We start from the raw sequence: 13420 nt of genomic DNA on the forward strand, positions 1-13420 counted from the left end.
CTCCACAATTCCCACAGTCTCAGACTCAGTTTCCCGAATTGGAACATCCCCGCCCAATACCCCCCCGCCCCCACTCCCCGCCCAATCCCAAAGCTCTGCTCAGGCAGGTTCATATCCAGGGGTCGGAGATGCATGCTCCCGTCCTGGTGTTCTCTGGTTTATGTTTGGCTTCCTGTCCATCAGTACATTACCTGTCTGCACTTGGCTGGTACATGAGGTGATAATGTCAATCTTATATATATATATACATGCATGTATATATATATACTTGTGTACATTCCCCTGCTAAAGATGGAACTGGTGGATAAGTTCTTGGTTTGTGCTCATGGTTGAGGGCAGTATTTATCAATCTTTAGTACTTGGTGATCCTTTCTTTCTCGTCTCCCTCCCCTCATAGTTTCAGGTGCAAGGGAACAGGGGGAGATTACTTTATTGAAAGTCTGAAATCCTTTTTCCTGCTTCTCGACTTGCTTCCCCTTTCCTCCAATTGGAGCCTGTTCAGCTCAGAAGCTGGTTTGAACTCGGAAACATGGCGCAAGACGATTTGGCAGAATAGGAAAGGCGAGTGGACTGGGTGGAGTCAGGAGGTTGGGATAGCACCAGCTACTCGGTCAGGAGTCTTTCAGGGTAGAAATTCTCAACCGAACCTGCGCAGCTTAACCAAAATGCAGCATCACCTCGTTCACTTCTTTTTTCACGGGAGAGCTAAAACCCTCATATTTATTTCCATGCTTCAGTTTTTCCTTTTTTTTTTTCCACGGTTTTTTTTTTTTCCTTTTGGTTTTGGTTCTTTGCTATTTGTTGAAGCTTTTATTGTATTTATTTTGTTGCCTTTTTGCGTGCAGACAAATCTGCTTTTAAGTGTTGCTTCAGCTGTTTCCAACAACAGCTTTCCAGGGCTTCCCCATCATCTGCTTCGCTTGTGTTTTTTACATGGAAATGAATACATATATATTTATCTTAAATATATATATTTTCTATATGCGACATGTAAACTGCCTTACATCCTTTTTGTCTCACAAGCAGTCTTAGTGTTCTGGATCCTACCCAAAGAAAACAGCTTTTTTCCCCCTAACGAAGAGCCCAAGCAGGAAACGAGGAAACTTTTAATAATTATAGGTTGCTAAGCATACTTCCACTTAAGTTCAATCCAATTGGAGCCTCATTGAATTCTTCCTCAACATTACCACACAAGTGATCATGTTCAGACACGCTCCCACCCCTGCCCCCCGCGTCCCCCCACCCCAAAACTCCATGCATCACCACACCCCCCCTCATGAGCTTGTCCTCATGGAGCTCTCTCTTCTCCTTCCAATCCATGTTGCACCCAGCCTCCTGCCCCCTGCTGGCTCAGAAAGGTACTGCAGGGCAGGACTGGCTGGCTGACCCCCCACTTGTTCACCATGGCATAGATCGCCCAAACCTCGTCCCCTGCGACCTCTGCACCCCTGTGCTGTGTTCCAGAAACATCTTCCCGCCCTTTGCGAGCGAGACGTGAGGAATCTCTCATTCAGGTGTGCAGCTGCGGATTGCAGATCCCCAAAAATTTTAGGTCAATTATTAGGGTTCAGGTCACACTGGCTGAAAATGCTTGGGGGAGGACCAGCACCCCCACCCTCCATCATGCACAGAAACACACTCACAAGAACGTCTTTTCCATAACATTTTAAGACCCAATGGCAGACATTATTCTTTATGTATCGACTGGTCTAGCTCCACAGTAGGGTTTGCAGAGTGTCCAGGTGACTGGGTTTGGAGATCGACCCACCTCTCGACTCTGACTACGCCTGAACCCCTGTGCCTCTGTCTGGGTCACCCTCGCATACCTCGCATATACCCTTGGACACACACACACACACACACACACACACACACACACACACGCACGCATGAGGGTGACCGCAGTGCAGAGCGAGGGAGCGGGTAGGAGTTGTCAGGTGGGCGGGGCAGGGCGGCGCCCCGTCGACAGGCCGGCCAATGGCGTGCCGCCGGGCCCGGTCCGTCTTTGCCGACTAATGGAGACGTTGCTGAGACGTTATTGAGACGTTATCCCCCTCCCCTCCCCGGTGTGTCAGGCTCTCTGTGGCGCTATGTGCGGGCGAGCATGACCCTTTCGGGGTACCTGCCGCCCCTCTGCGACCCCAAAGACGGCAACTTGCTCATGGACGGTGGCTACATCAACAACCTGCCAGGCAAGTAGGGGCCTACCGCCTCCCCCCCCAACACGGAGGAGGTTGGGCAGCAAACAGGGGGTGTTGGGAGGAGGGGGGGGGGAGGTTGCAGGTGGATAAAAATTTGAGTTACTGTGGAACAGGAAGGGAAGGAATTGTCCACAGGTAAGTACCATGGGTTCCTGTTTAGGGCGGGGAGGTGGGTTTGACCATATTTCCATCTGCGCTGGAGTGAACAGAGGCAGCGGTCAAATAATTGATTCCATTCTCCCTTGTGAACATGACAGAACATCCTACTGGACGCTCTTGAAAGCTGTCTCTTGCAAAATCCATACAGCGTATGTTATTGGTCCAGTTTTTGCTATAATATAGCCTGAAAGGACCCCTGTAAACAAGGAGCAAACATGTGCTGTAACAGGCCGTTAAGGATAATCAGCAGAGGCACACCCTGAAGTTTGGAGCCTTTCCAACATGTCTATTGCCTCAGGAATTGAAATCAACACACTGTGACTCTGTCATCAATGGGTAAGCTGGTTTTCAGATTCAAAATGTGGTGTTGGACCAGGCTGAGACCAGGCTGTGTTCACACTAGATTCAGATGGAAACAGAAAGGTCACTGATGGTTGTCCTGGGTGAAGGGTGAAAGACCCTCATCATCAGCACGGCAGCGCTTTAATTAACCTGTCTGTGATGCCGATGATGTTCCATGTGCCATGCTGCCTGTATGGGCTATCTGGTGTCTGATTGGTTGATACAAAAGTGGGAAGTAACCTTTATTGGGTCATTAATTAATGCATTCTTATTGGGATGCGTCTGGTTAAACTTTGTAAAGCACAATTACTTTTTCTGTTTAGACTGGTCAAAAAGACTTATGGAATTGTTCTATTATTGGGGAAAAATAAAAAAAAAAAACTACACAAGTAAAATCACCAGATAGCATAGGCTTGTCATAAATGTCCAGTTGAATGGCAACATGGTAATGATTTTTAAATTGGGTCTTCTTTAATGGTGTTGTTAATGCATGTGATTGTAGCGTTGGAGTTTGCTCCATGCATCTTTTCACCAAAATGTGACGCTCTGTTGCATTTCAGCAGGGTGAAACTAGAAATTAACTCGTGAAACTTCACGGAAATTGGTTTGTTTTTGAAAGATTTTTGAAAGGAAGTGTTTTTGTGCTTGCTACAGACCGTTTGTTCGTGACATCACCCATAGCATCAGTGCACAGGTGTGTGTTGTGGCAGCAGCCAACAGGAATTGTAACCCAGAGGTTGCAGGTTCAAACGTCGGCTGGGACATTGCGCTTGTTCCTTTGAGCAAAGTGCTCATCCTGAACCGCTTTGGTAAACGTCCAGCCATTTAAATGGATAAACAATTTCCAGACACAAGCCATGCAAGTCACCATGGTCAAGGGAATGGGCTCTACTGAAATAACATACTAATCAGATGCATTCTTACTGTCCTCTCCACCATTCGGAGGTAATTTCCGGTGTGCACGTTTACGAGTATTTGAATAGCCAATGAGTCGCAAGCAGAAAAGCAGCATCTTCCTTTCTGTTGTACACTGGCAAACAAGGCAGTGGCAGCCACAAATTTTGCATATGGGCACCAGCTCACATGTGGATTTGTGGCATTGGTTTGGTTTCCATGGTTACAGTTGGGGGGGGGCGGGAGTGGGGATCTGACTGGTCGCAATCAAACCTGAGAAAAATCTTGTTGCACGTTTCACGAACTGAAACGCAGATGATTGTGCTGTTTGCATAAGGGCTTCCCCTTTTTGCTGTTCTTCCCGTGGAGCTAATGGAGTCGGCTATTGTGAAACTGAGGTTTTGCGCGGACGTTTGGAATTAGGCTTGTGCTCGCCGGTGTAGTGTCTGTGTGTGTGTGACCCTGGCTACAGTGCTGGCATGGTTCTACAGTGATGCTCAGTCCTGTGGAAGAGTGGGGGGTGATATCAGCCTCGGTTTGTGTGATTACTTGATTGGTTGATTGAAGTAGTGTGTCTGATTTTGTCTTTGGATGGATCTCTCTGTTGGAGGATCTAGTCTGGATCTTATGCAGAAGCCATACAGCCGTATTCAGAATGGGCTAACAGCATCTTTTAAATATTTTTAATATATTTTATATATTTTTTGATAATGAGGAAACTAGTTCGGAACCCAACAAAATTGAAAATGATAATTTTCTGTGGTTTTCCTGAGGATGTGTCTTTAAGATGCTGGTCATGTGTAGAACGATCCCAAACTTTAGCAGGCTGTATGTTGAAAAATTACATTTAAAAGTCTTTTTGCTGCTTTGTGGCTTTTGAATGTCTTGCTGTGCCAGCACTGTAGACTTTGTCACTTTCGCTTTGCGCATAATGGACCAACACTACAGACTGGGGCCCTTGCCCTTCATAGATGTAAGTCTGCAGTGTTGGAGCCTCTTCTTGCAAGCGCTGGGCAGTCCCAGAACAGGGGGCTCACACCACACCTCGGGGCCACATTATGAAGACCATCCAGGACTCAGGGTGAGGGTGAGACCTTCTCTTGCACTGTAGACAGGGTTTGAGATATGACCTGCACAGATCGGCATTTTCAAGCTGCATACCTAGCAGTTCAAATCAAACCTAATAATCCTGAGACAGCAGACACTGTTTGGGTGTGTGTGTGTGTGTGTGTGTGTGTGGGTGCGTGGGTGCGTATGTATGTGTGTGTATGTGTGTGTGTGTGTGCGTGTGTGGGTGTCTGCACACACTTGCTAGCCTTGAGTTTAGCGGAAGGTCCCGTAACGTGGCCGTTTTTGGGTGGTGTGTCTAAGGGAGAGTGAACCAGTGCGTTCCCTTCTCTGCTCTTCTGAAATGTCACTGCGCTCCTGACTTCTGTCCCATTGTCCTGGTGCTGTTTACGCGCCGCCTGTCCGTGCGCTTCTGTTCACCTGTCCCACCCCCACGTCTCACAGCGGACATCGCCCGCAACATGGGCGCCAAGACGGTCATCGCCATCGACGTGGGCAGCCAGGACGAGACCGACCTCTGCAACTACGGGGACAGCCTGTCCGGCTGGTGGTTGCTGTGGAAACGGATCAACCCCTGGGCCGAGAAAGTCAAGGTTTGGAAAGAGAGCAGAGACCGTGTCCGACTACATTACAGATTCAGATCCTAGTGGGACGGTAGTGCGGTGTAGTGGTAAGAAACAGTGCTCCTAACCGAAAAGGTTGCTGGTTCAGTTCTCCACTGGGACACTACAGTTGTACCCTTGGGCAAGGTGCATAACCCATAATTGCCTCAGTAGGTGTCCAGCCATATAAAAGGATACAATTGTAACCAATGTAAGTCACTCTAGATAAGACCGTCTGCTAAATGACAATAATGTAATGTAGTGGGCGTAAGACTCTGGTCTTACGCTTATGCACCAAAATTCTCACAGTGCTAGAAAAGACCCCTAAACACTGTGAACTTTTATTGTATTTAGACAAATTAATGAGACTTAAACTCGCCCCTCCCCCAAGAAAGAAATGCGTCCCTGACGCATGTTGTCTTCCCAGGCTCAGCACTCTCCGCCCCCTCTTGCTCACTCCGCTGTCTCTCCAGGTCCCGGACATGGCTGAGATCCAGTCCCGTCTGGCCTATGTGTCCTGCGTACGGCAGCTGGAGGTGGTCAAGAAAAGTGCCTACTGCGAGTACATCCGCCCGCCCATAGACCGCTTCAAGACCATGGACTTTGGCAAGTTCGACGAGATCTATGTGAGTCTGGCTCCCCTTTGCCTGTCTGTTCTTTTGTACTCTACCCACAATCCCCTTCACTCTGCTTCATACCTCCTTTATTCTACCCACAATCCCCTTCAGTCTGCTTAATGCCTCCTTTATTCTACCCACAATCCCCTTCAATCTGCTTCATACCTCCTTTACTCTACCCATAATCCCCTTCAGTCTGCTTAATGCCTCCTTTATTGTACCCACAATCCCCTTCACTCCTCCCCATACCTCCTCTACTGTACCCACAGTCTCTTTCTCTCCTCTTCATAACTCGTCTATTCTACCCATAATTCCTTTCTCTTCTCTCCATACCTCCTCTGTTCTACCCACAATCCCCTTCTCTCCTCTCTTTCTTCTGAGAAAAATATTCAGAAATCTATGGTAAGTGTTAGGCTGGAATTAAGAATCCACCCTCAATGTTATTTAATAATTGGCAGTCATTTAGTAGTCCGGCTACGTCAAGCTAAAGTAAGCAGCCTCGCTGGCTAAATTACTGGCACTCACAAGTTGTAGCCACTGTTACTACTTTGCCTTTTGCCAGATATAAACACCATCATTTACAGACTGTCAAGGATCATCTAAAACTTATCTGCCTATTTTCAAAGTCTACCAAACAGTCTGAGCTGCACTGCTGAAGTCCCTGAGCTGCCAGTCCTCTCAGAGCTGGCAGTGGCATTGCCTCTTTGCAAGAACGTTCTTGTCTTTTTGAAAAAAGCTGTTGCTGTCATGATTAAGGGTGTGAGTTTTGGGATGGGCTCGCAGTGAAAGAAGCTGTGGTTAATTACAGGACGTGTGTGTCCCCAGGAGGCAGTGACAATAACGTACCCAGAACAGGAGACGCATCATCTCTTTTTACTGTCTCAATGAGAAGCTTGAAAATTTGATTGACATGATTTCTGTACAGTCTGTACATTTCTGTACACATGACACTGAAGGTTAGAGGTTATTAATACACTGGGTACAAACACTTTCTCTGTTCTCTCTCTCTCATTCTGTCTCTCTCAGGATGTGGGGTACCAGCACGGTAAGGTGCTGTTCACAGGGTGGGCCCGGGGGGATATCATCGACAACATGCTGAAGGACCACCGCTCCGCCGACTACAACGACAGCAAGAAGACCGATGTAAGTGCCCTTCACACGTGTACACACACACACACACACACACACGCATACACATACACACACAAACACACACATACGCACACACACATACGCACACACACACACAAACACAAACACAGGTACACACATGCACACACACACACAGATACATGTACGCATATGCGCACACACGCACACACACACGCACACACACACGCGCATACACACACACACACAGGTACACACACACACACACACAGATACATGTACGCATACACACACACACACACATATATGCACACAAACACAGGTACACACATGCACACACACACAGATACATGTACGCATGCACACACACACACACACACACACACAGACACTTCACAGCATATATTCTGCCCTCTGCACACTGCCTCCAGAGTTCAGGCTTTACCATTACGTATGTGTTCCCCTCAGACGTGCACGTGTCCCGGTGCGGACTTCACCGACCTGGCCGAAATCGTGTCCCGGATCGAGCCGGTCCAGAGCTACGTGTCCGCCGAGGGTGAGTAACTCGCTGTGACCTCATGTGACCTCACAGCTTTCAGATAAGCCATGTGCTATGTTTCATGCTCTTTTATTTTTAATAAATTACACCAAATTTGTTTGTTTGTCAGACGCGTTTATACGAAGCGACTTACATGTGAGCGACTTACGTGTGAACACAAGCCAAAAAAAAAAAAAAACTTTTTCTGTTCAGTTTTCAATGTAACCAGTTCCTCAAAAGAACTTTTTGCATAACCATGCAATTGTTAAAGTACTTTTTTTGAAAAAGAAAAAAAGATCTGTGTCCTCAGACAAGTAACTTTTGCACTAATGCAGTTTTTCCACATTTCTCAGAAACATTTAAGAATGCATGGTCTTGCCACATTGCCTAGAAATTCTTCTTGAATTACACCCCTAAGAACACAGCAGTGCTGAGATTTTACCATTTGTTTTTACTAATATTTCATGTTTTTCCCTAAATTTAATCTAGAGTTAAAAGTTTATGACATATGGAAAGCGCTGGATAATTCCTGAGGAAGATTATGCATTATGTATAAGCATTATAAGTATTAAGAGGCTCTAATCATCTTATGGTCTGTGTTAATGGAGTTTGTGGATATGTGTTTGTGTGTATAAGATGGTTCATTATGAGGGGTGTGCGTAAGTGGTGCGCAGGTGCGCATGCGTGGTCAAAATAAACGATTCACAGCATTTTTGGAACTGTTACCTACTAAAACATTAAAATATTCTCCATGCATCACTGGCCATTATGACAAATGTGTTAATCATCAGTTGGTAATTGTGTAACTTGTAGCCTTCGTTCTAGATAAAGTAGATTTTTTTTCCAAGTTACCAAGGTTAGCTCCAGCGAGTAGTTAGCTTGCGTTATAACTAGCTAACATTTTTTTCTCTGGTTTTAAGATTTTCATTTATTCATCTACATGTCCAAGAAGCAAGCTACATTAAGTAATTACTTTGGTATTCCACCACCTTCAAAGAAACTCCAGACTGAACCTGAACATGGTTCTGAACCTGAGCGTTAGCGGAAAAGTGGCTGCAGGAGGCAGCATGGCTCCAAACAGGTGACGACCACACAGAGATGTGGTGCAAAATACGCCGTGAAGACCCCGATCTCGCAGATAAAATCAGTGCCTTTTATATAGGGGCAAAAAATTTCAGTCGTCCAGCTTTTGACGGGAAGAGTAAAGAACACATGAACACAGTGCAAACTAAATTCGGGCAGTGTGAAAGGAGAGCACCAAGCAACATCTTCAGGTGCTCCTTTGAGACCCGGACCGAAAATGTCATGTGCACCCCTGTTCATTATCCTCTGTAGTTCATCTGCACCTCTGTCTTACTTTTTCACTGTGGCTGTCTGTGTGTGTCTTTGCGTTTGTGTATGCCGGTGTACGTCACCGTTCCCCTGTGTGTCCCACAGCGGAGGAGTCGGACTGCCTGACGGAGTATGAGGAAGACGGGATGGATACGGTGAGGGAGGAAGAGGGGGAGGAGGAAGAGGAAGAGGCGGATGACCCAGAGGACCACTCCCCTGGAGAATGGGGGCCCAATGGTGTATTCCAAACGGTACACGCTTGACTGTGTGATCTCGCTCCCTCTCACACTTACACACTTACACACACGTACACACCACTTTCCTTCATTCGCTCACACACATCACTATTCTCCACTCACGTACACACACACAGACACAAACATACCTGTATTTCTCTTTTTCTGTTGTTCACACAAGCAAAGAACCACACACACACACACACACACACACACACACACACACACACACACACACACACACAATTTCCTACAGTTTTGCATGTGCAAGCACACACAGACAAATGCATACACATTCCCTGCTCCACGCTCATGCACATACACACACACACACACACACACACACACACACACACACACACACACACACACACACACCTCTCCTATGCTTGCACACGCTCACACGCTCACACGCTCACACACTCTCACACACTCATACACTCACACACTCACACACACTCACACACTCTCACACTCTCACACTCTCACACACTCACACACTCACACACTCACACACACTCACACTCACACAGCACTCAGCAGACTGAGAGCTTTTTGAAAGCACACACGCTAAGCGCTGCGTGTTCTTGCTTTTCCCGCCGCAGGATGAGGAGAAGTCCGTTCGCCAGCGGAAGAAAAACCCCAGCGATTCCAACACCTGCTCCGAAATCTCCGACTGCTGACCCGAGTAGGGGGCGCAGGCGGGCAGGCAGGGGGGTCAGGTAGAGCGACGAAGGGGAACAGGCAAAGATGTGAGGGGCGTTGGTGTGCCCCATCTTCAGAAGAACAGCACGCAGGCGAGGCTTGTGCACAGGGTTTCGAGAGGCGGAGAGAAACGGACAGCAAGGGGCACACCAAAGCCAGCGTTGGCAGCTTAACTGAACTGAATCATATTGTTTTTGTTCTTGTTAAAACAGTGAGTCGTCAGCTCTCTGTTTTCTGAATCCCAGAACCCAGGACTTCACCGGGTTTGTCACAATGGAACATGAGGGAGGGGGTACTTTGTCTCGGGAGAGTTTCACGTCAGAGAAGGGGGAGGCCTCACTGTTTTAGGATTGCGTGACCTTGTGGACAGGGTCTGCCGCTCGCCCTTGTCCGTGAACCACCGAGACTAAGGGGAATCGCCCAATAACATTGTTGTTGCTCTCCCAGCAATGACCCTGTGCGTCCATGATGAAAACCCTCAGGTGGAGCTCCGGATCCTTCTGTGGGACTGTAGACTAGACTAGAGGCCTGGTGCAGACGCAGCCATCTGCAGCTCATCCCACAGTCGCTCTCTCTGCCCTCTTTAACCTCAGAGAGACCCGGCCTCTGCCGGTCGCTGCTCTCTGACTTTGTTAATGTTGGCTGAGGAGCCCGAGAGAATATGTGCACGGAGAGGACATTCCCTGTCCGCTTGTGTCTTACGAGAGAAAGAAAGGGGAAGGAGAGAGAGAGAGGGTGGCGTGTGTCCCTCCCTCTGTCTGTCTGTCTGCCTGTCTGTCTGGACTGCCTTCAGTTCCTGCCTTTACTGCAGCTCAGCTTGCACTCTTAAGCATTGGAGGAAAAATTCCTTTGTGATGACACTGGAACCTGGAATCTGAACCCGCTGCATCTCTTCACCGAAGCACGCGGACGTCTGTGACTCTCTCCGGCGATCAGAAGACATCTGTGACTTCCTCAGCTGAATCTCACGGATGTGTGAGACTCCCTCCAGTGCTCTCAGGCGTCTGTGACTCCTTCAGCTGAACCTCATGGATGTCTGTGACTCCCTCCAATGCTCTCAGACGTCCGTGACTCCTTCCACTCCTCTTAGGCTGTCGGGCCCTTTTCTTTGGACTGGCAGTTGCTTGAAAAACTCACGTGGTCACAGTAACATTTCATCACAGGAAAGACAAGCCAGAATCTCATATGTGGAAATGTGTGCATGACAGAAACATGTACATAAATGCACCATCTGAGAGGAACCACTTTAACCAACAGACTTATGTAAATGAAACACAAAAATTTTATCTATTCAAACGAAACGGTCTGCTTTGCTGCTTTTCTGAACTCTGGCCTAAAAAATGCGCATTCTACTGATTCCATTCTCATGTACAGAATGGTTTGCCAATTTAAACCTTTTCCCCTAATTGTTCTACTGATAGCTTTTCTTTTTAAACTTTTTTTTTTATTTAACACTGAGGAAAATCTAAATGAGAGATGTATGGATACAGATATAATCTAATGTATATATTCTCTTTTTTTAGCATTGCTTTAGCTGTTTTGCACTGGTACTGATGTAGAATTATTCCATGTTGGAGGGACCGATGCAACTTTTATTTTCGATCCGTTTTAAAATACCGATGGAATAGGAATATCTAATGTATACGGGATGTGATATATAATTTATGAAATGTATACAAAAAAAAAAGAACTAAAATACTGAAAAATAAATCTAAATCTAATGGAAGCAGCAGTGTCGGAGTCTTTAGTGAATGTAGATGTTGTGTTTTAGAGTGCTCGTGATCTAAAGTCCAGCGTTGTATCAAGACACAAACCTTGAGTGTAACAGCAGCACAGTATTTAATCACTGAGACCGAGGGGATTGTATTACCATTTAGCTTTGGCTGGTGTCCGCTAATTGTAATCGTCTCCAAAAAGTATTTGAAGATTTAATGGTTTTAAGTAGATCATCTGTCCATTTCTTATTTCATTTGTTTTACATGCATATTCTAGTGTTTGCTATTAACTGACAGAATAGTAGTAATGTACCTGTTAAAGCCAGTGACTATGCTTACTACTGGTCTCTGCTCACTTGGGTACCTTCACAGGTAAGACCCTCAGAGTGTGACTCTTGTAGTCTTTTGCCAGAGGTGGGAAATGCTGTCTCCTCTGTAATTGTGTTTAAAAGTGTATGCGTGGGTGTTGTCCTCAGCTCCACCCATTTGTAGGACAGTGGTAAGAGGCAGATCTTGTAACCAAAAGGTTGCCGGTTCGATTCCCTGCTGGGGCACAGCTGCTGTCCCCTTGGGCAAGGTGCTTAACTCAGAAATGCCCAAAGTAAATATCCAGCAGTATAAATGGGTAACATGTAAAAACTGTAACCTGTGTAAGTCGCTCTGGATAAGAGCGTCTGCTGAATGATAATGATAAAGATGTAATGCCAATTGCTCTCTGATTTGATCCCAGGCATGTCACTGATAACGCTATGCATTTACTGCCAAACAGGATCATGATTCAGGACCTCTTCTTCCAGCTCAGCTCAAGATATTTTCTGCAAGGTTCATAGTGCTGGGATCCACAGTCGCCAGAGCTGAGGAGAGAGGGGCAATTTCAGGCCAGTCTGCTCCAGAATATGACCAGTTAAGACCACTGGATAAGCCTGACTTCAGATATGTTTTTAATATTGAAAAGCCCAGGAGGGAAAATGTTTCTCATTTTAAGAGCATTTATCTTGAAATCAGTCTGTTTAAGATTAATTTTCTGGATTTGTGCCATAGTAGGATTTTTTTTTTAATTCCATGGCTCAAGAAAATATGTTGCTCTAAGGTTTTATTTTCATTTCCTTGGGGACAAATCAGCATTTGTCCAAAGAGACAGTGTCTGTTCTATAGTCATTTTATTGGTACTAAAATCCTAGTTCCCAATGGAATACACAATTAATATGGCTGTGGTTCAATCATAGACCGAGAAAGAGAGAGATATCCAATGAAATTTCAGCGGTTAAAATCCTGTTGAAATACCAGTGTATCTCCCTTTTTCTTCAGTTAACTGTTCTTGAAAACCCTGTGCGGCCTCCCCTGTAAGGCATCAGAGGTGACCTTTATGCTTTTTTGGACTTCTGGCACACCAAGGACATGGTCCGTTTGTCTTTTTCCTTGTCCCAAACCCCTACTTGAAGGTTGGAACGACCCTGAGATCTTCCAAATTTAGACCTGCAAAAGGGTTTTGTACCCCATGCTGGACCCCTGAAATGTTCCTACGGCTTCCAGCTTCACCCCATGCAGACATTCCAAGCGCCCTGGCCATATGGCAGGGGGGAACGTATCCCTTTAGACTTTAGAATATACACAAACACAGACACCAGGATGGAAGAGATCTTTACACAGGACAGCCCTCCCATGGCTCCCTCTTAGCTACTGACTGGATCTGAGAAACAGCACCTGGGTGCAAGATAACAGGAATACCATGCCTCTACAGATGACCCAAAGCACGCGCGGCAATAGCCTTTGAGTGTGAGCCACTGAGGTATGCTGCCGGAGAAAGGGTTTGTTAACTGTGAGGATGTGAACAGCAGAGGGCAGTAAACTTCCAAGATAAAAAGTGGAGCTCACAGAAAACATTTACATTACATTTACAT

At 46.4% G+C, this 13420-nt stretch overlaps 1 protein-coding gene across 3 annotated transcripts in view; it reads left to right on the top strand.

The window, feature by feature from the left end:
* The window catches only part of pnpla6 (patatin-like phospholipase domain containing 6), a 40444-nt gene extending 28998 nt beyond the window's left edge, over nt 1-11446 (top strand). For 2 of the 3 annotated variants that reach the window (XM_036522934.1, XM_036522938.1), the window contains exons 30-36: nt 2076-2192; nt 5109-5257; nt 5740-5892; nt 6910-7026; nt 7462-7549; nt 8969-9114; nt 9705-11446. In XM_036522934.1, coding sequence (XP_036378827.1) covers nt 2076-2192; nt 5109-5257; nt 5740-5892; nt 6910-7026; nt 7462-7549; nt 8969-9114; nt 9705-9782 — 848 coding nt within the window. In that variant the 3' untranslated portion in view covers nt 9783-11446. The remainder of the gene's footprint in view (nt 1-2075; nt 2193-5108; nt 5258-5739; nt 5893-6909; nt 7027-7461; nt 7550-8968; nt 9115-9704) is intronic. The other variant, XM_036522945.1, reaches the window with a different exon arrangement.
* Nucleotides 11447-13420: the final 1974 nt, after the last annotated feature.

This window comes from Megalops cyprinoides, chromosome 1 (genome assembly GCF_013368585.1).
Source record: "Megalops cyprinoides isolate fMegCyp1 chromosome 1, fMegCyp1.pri, whole genome shotgun sequence".
NCBI classification, from domain to species: Eukaryota; Metazoa; Chordata; class Actinopteri; order Elopiformes; family Megalopidae; genus Megalops; species Megalops cyprinoides.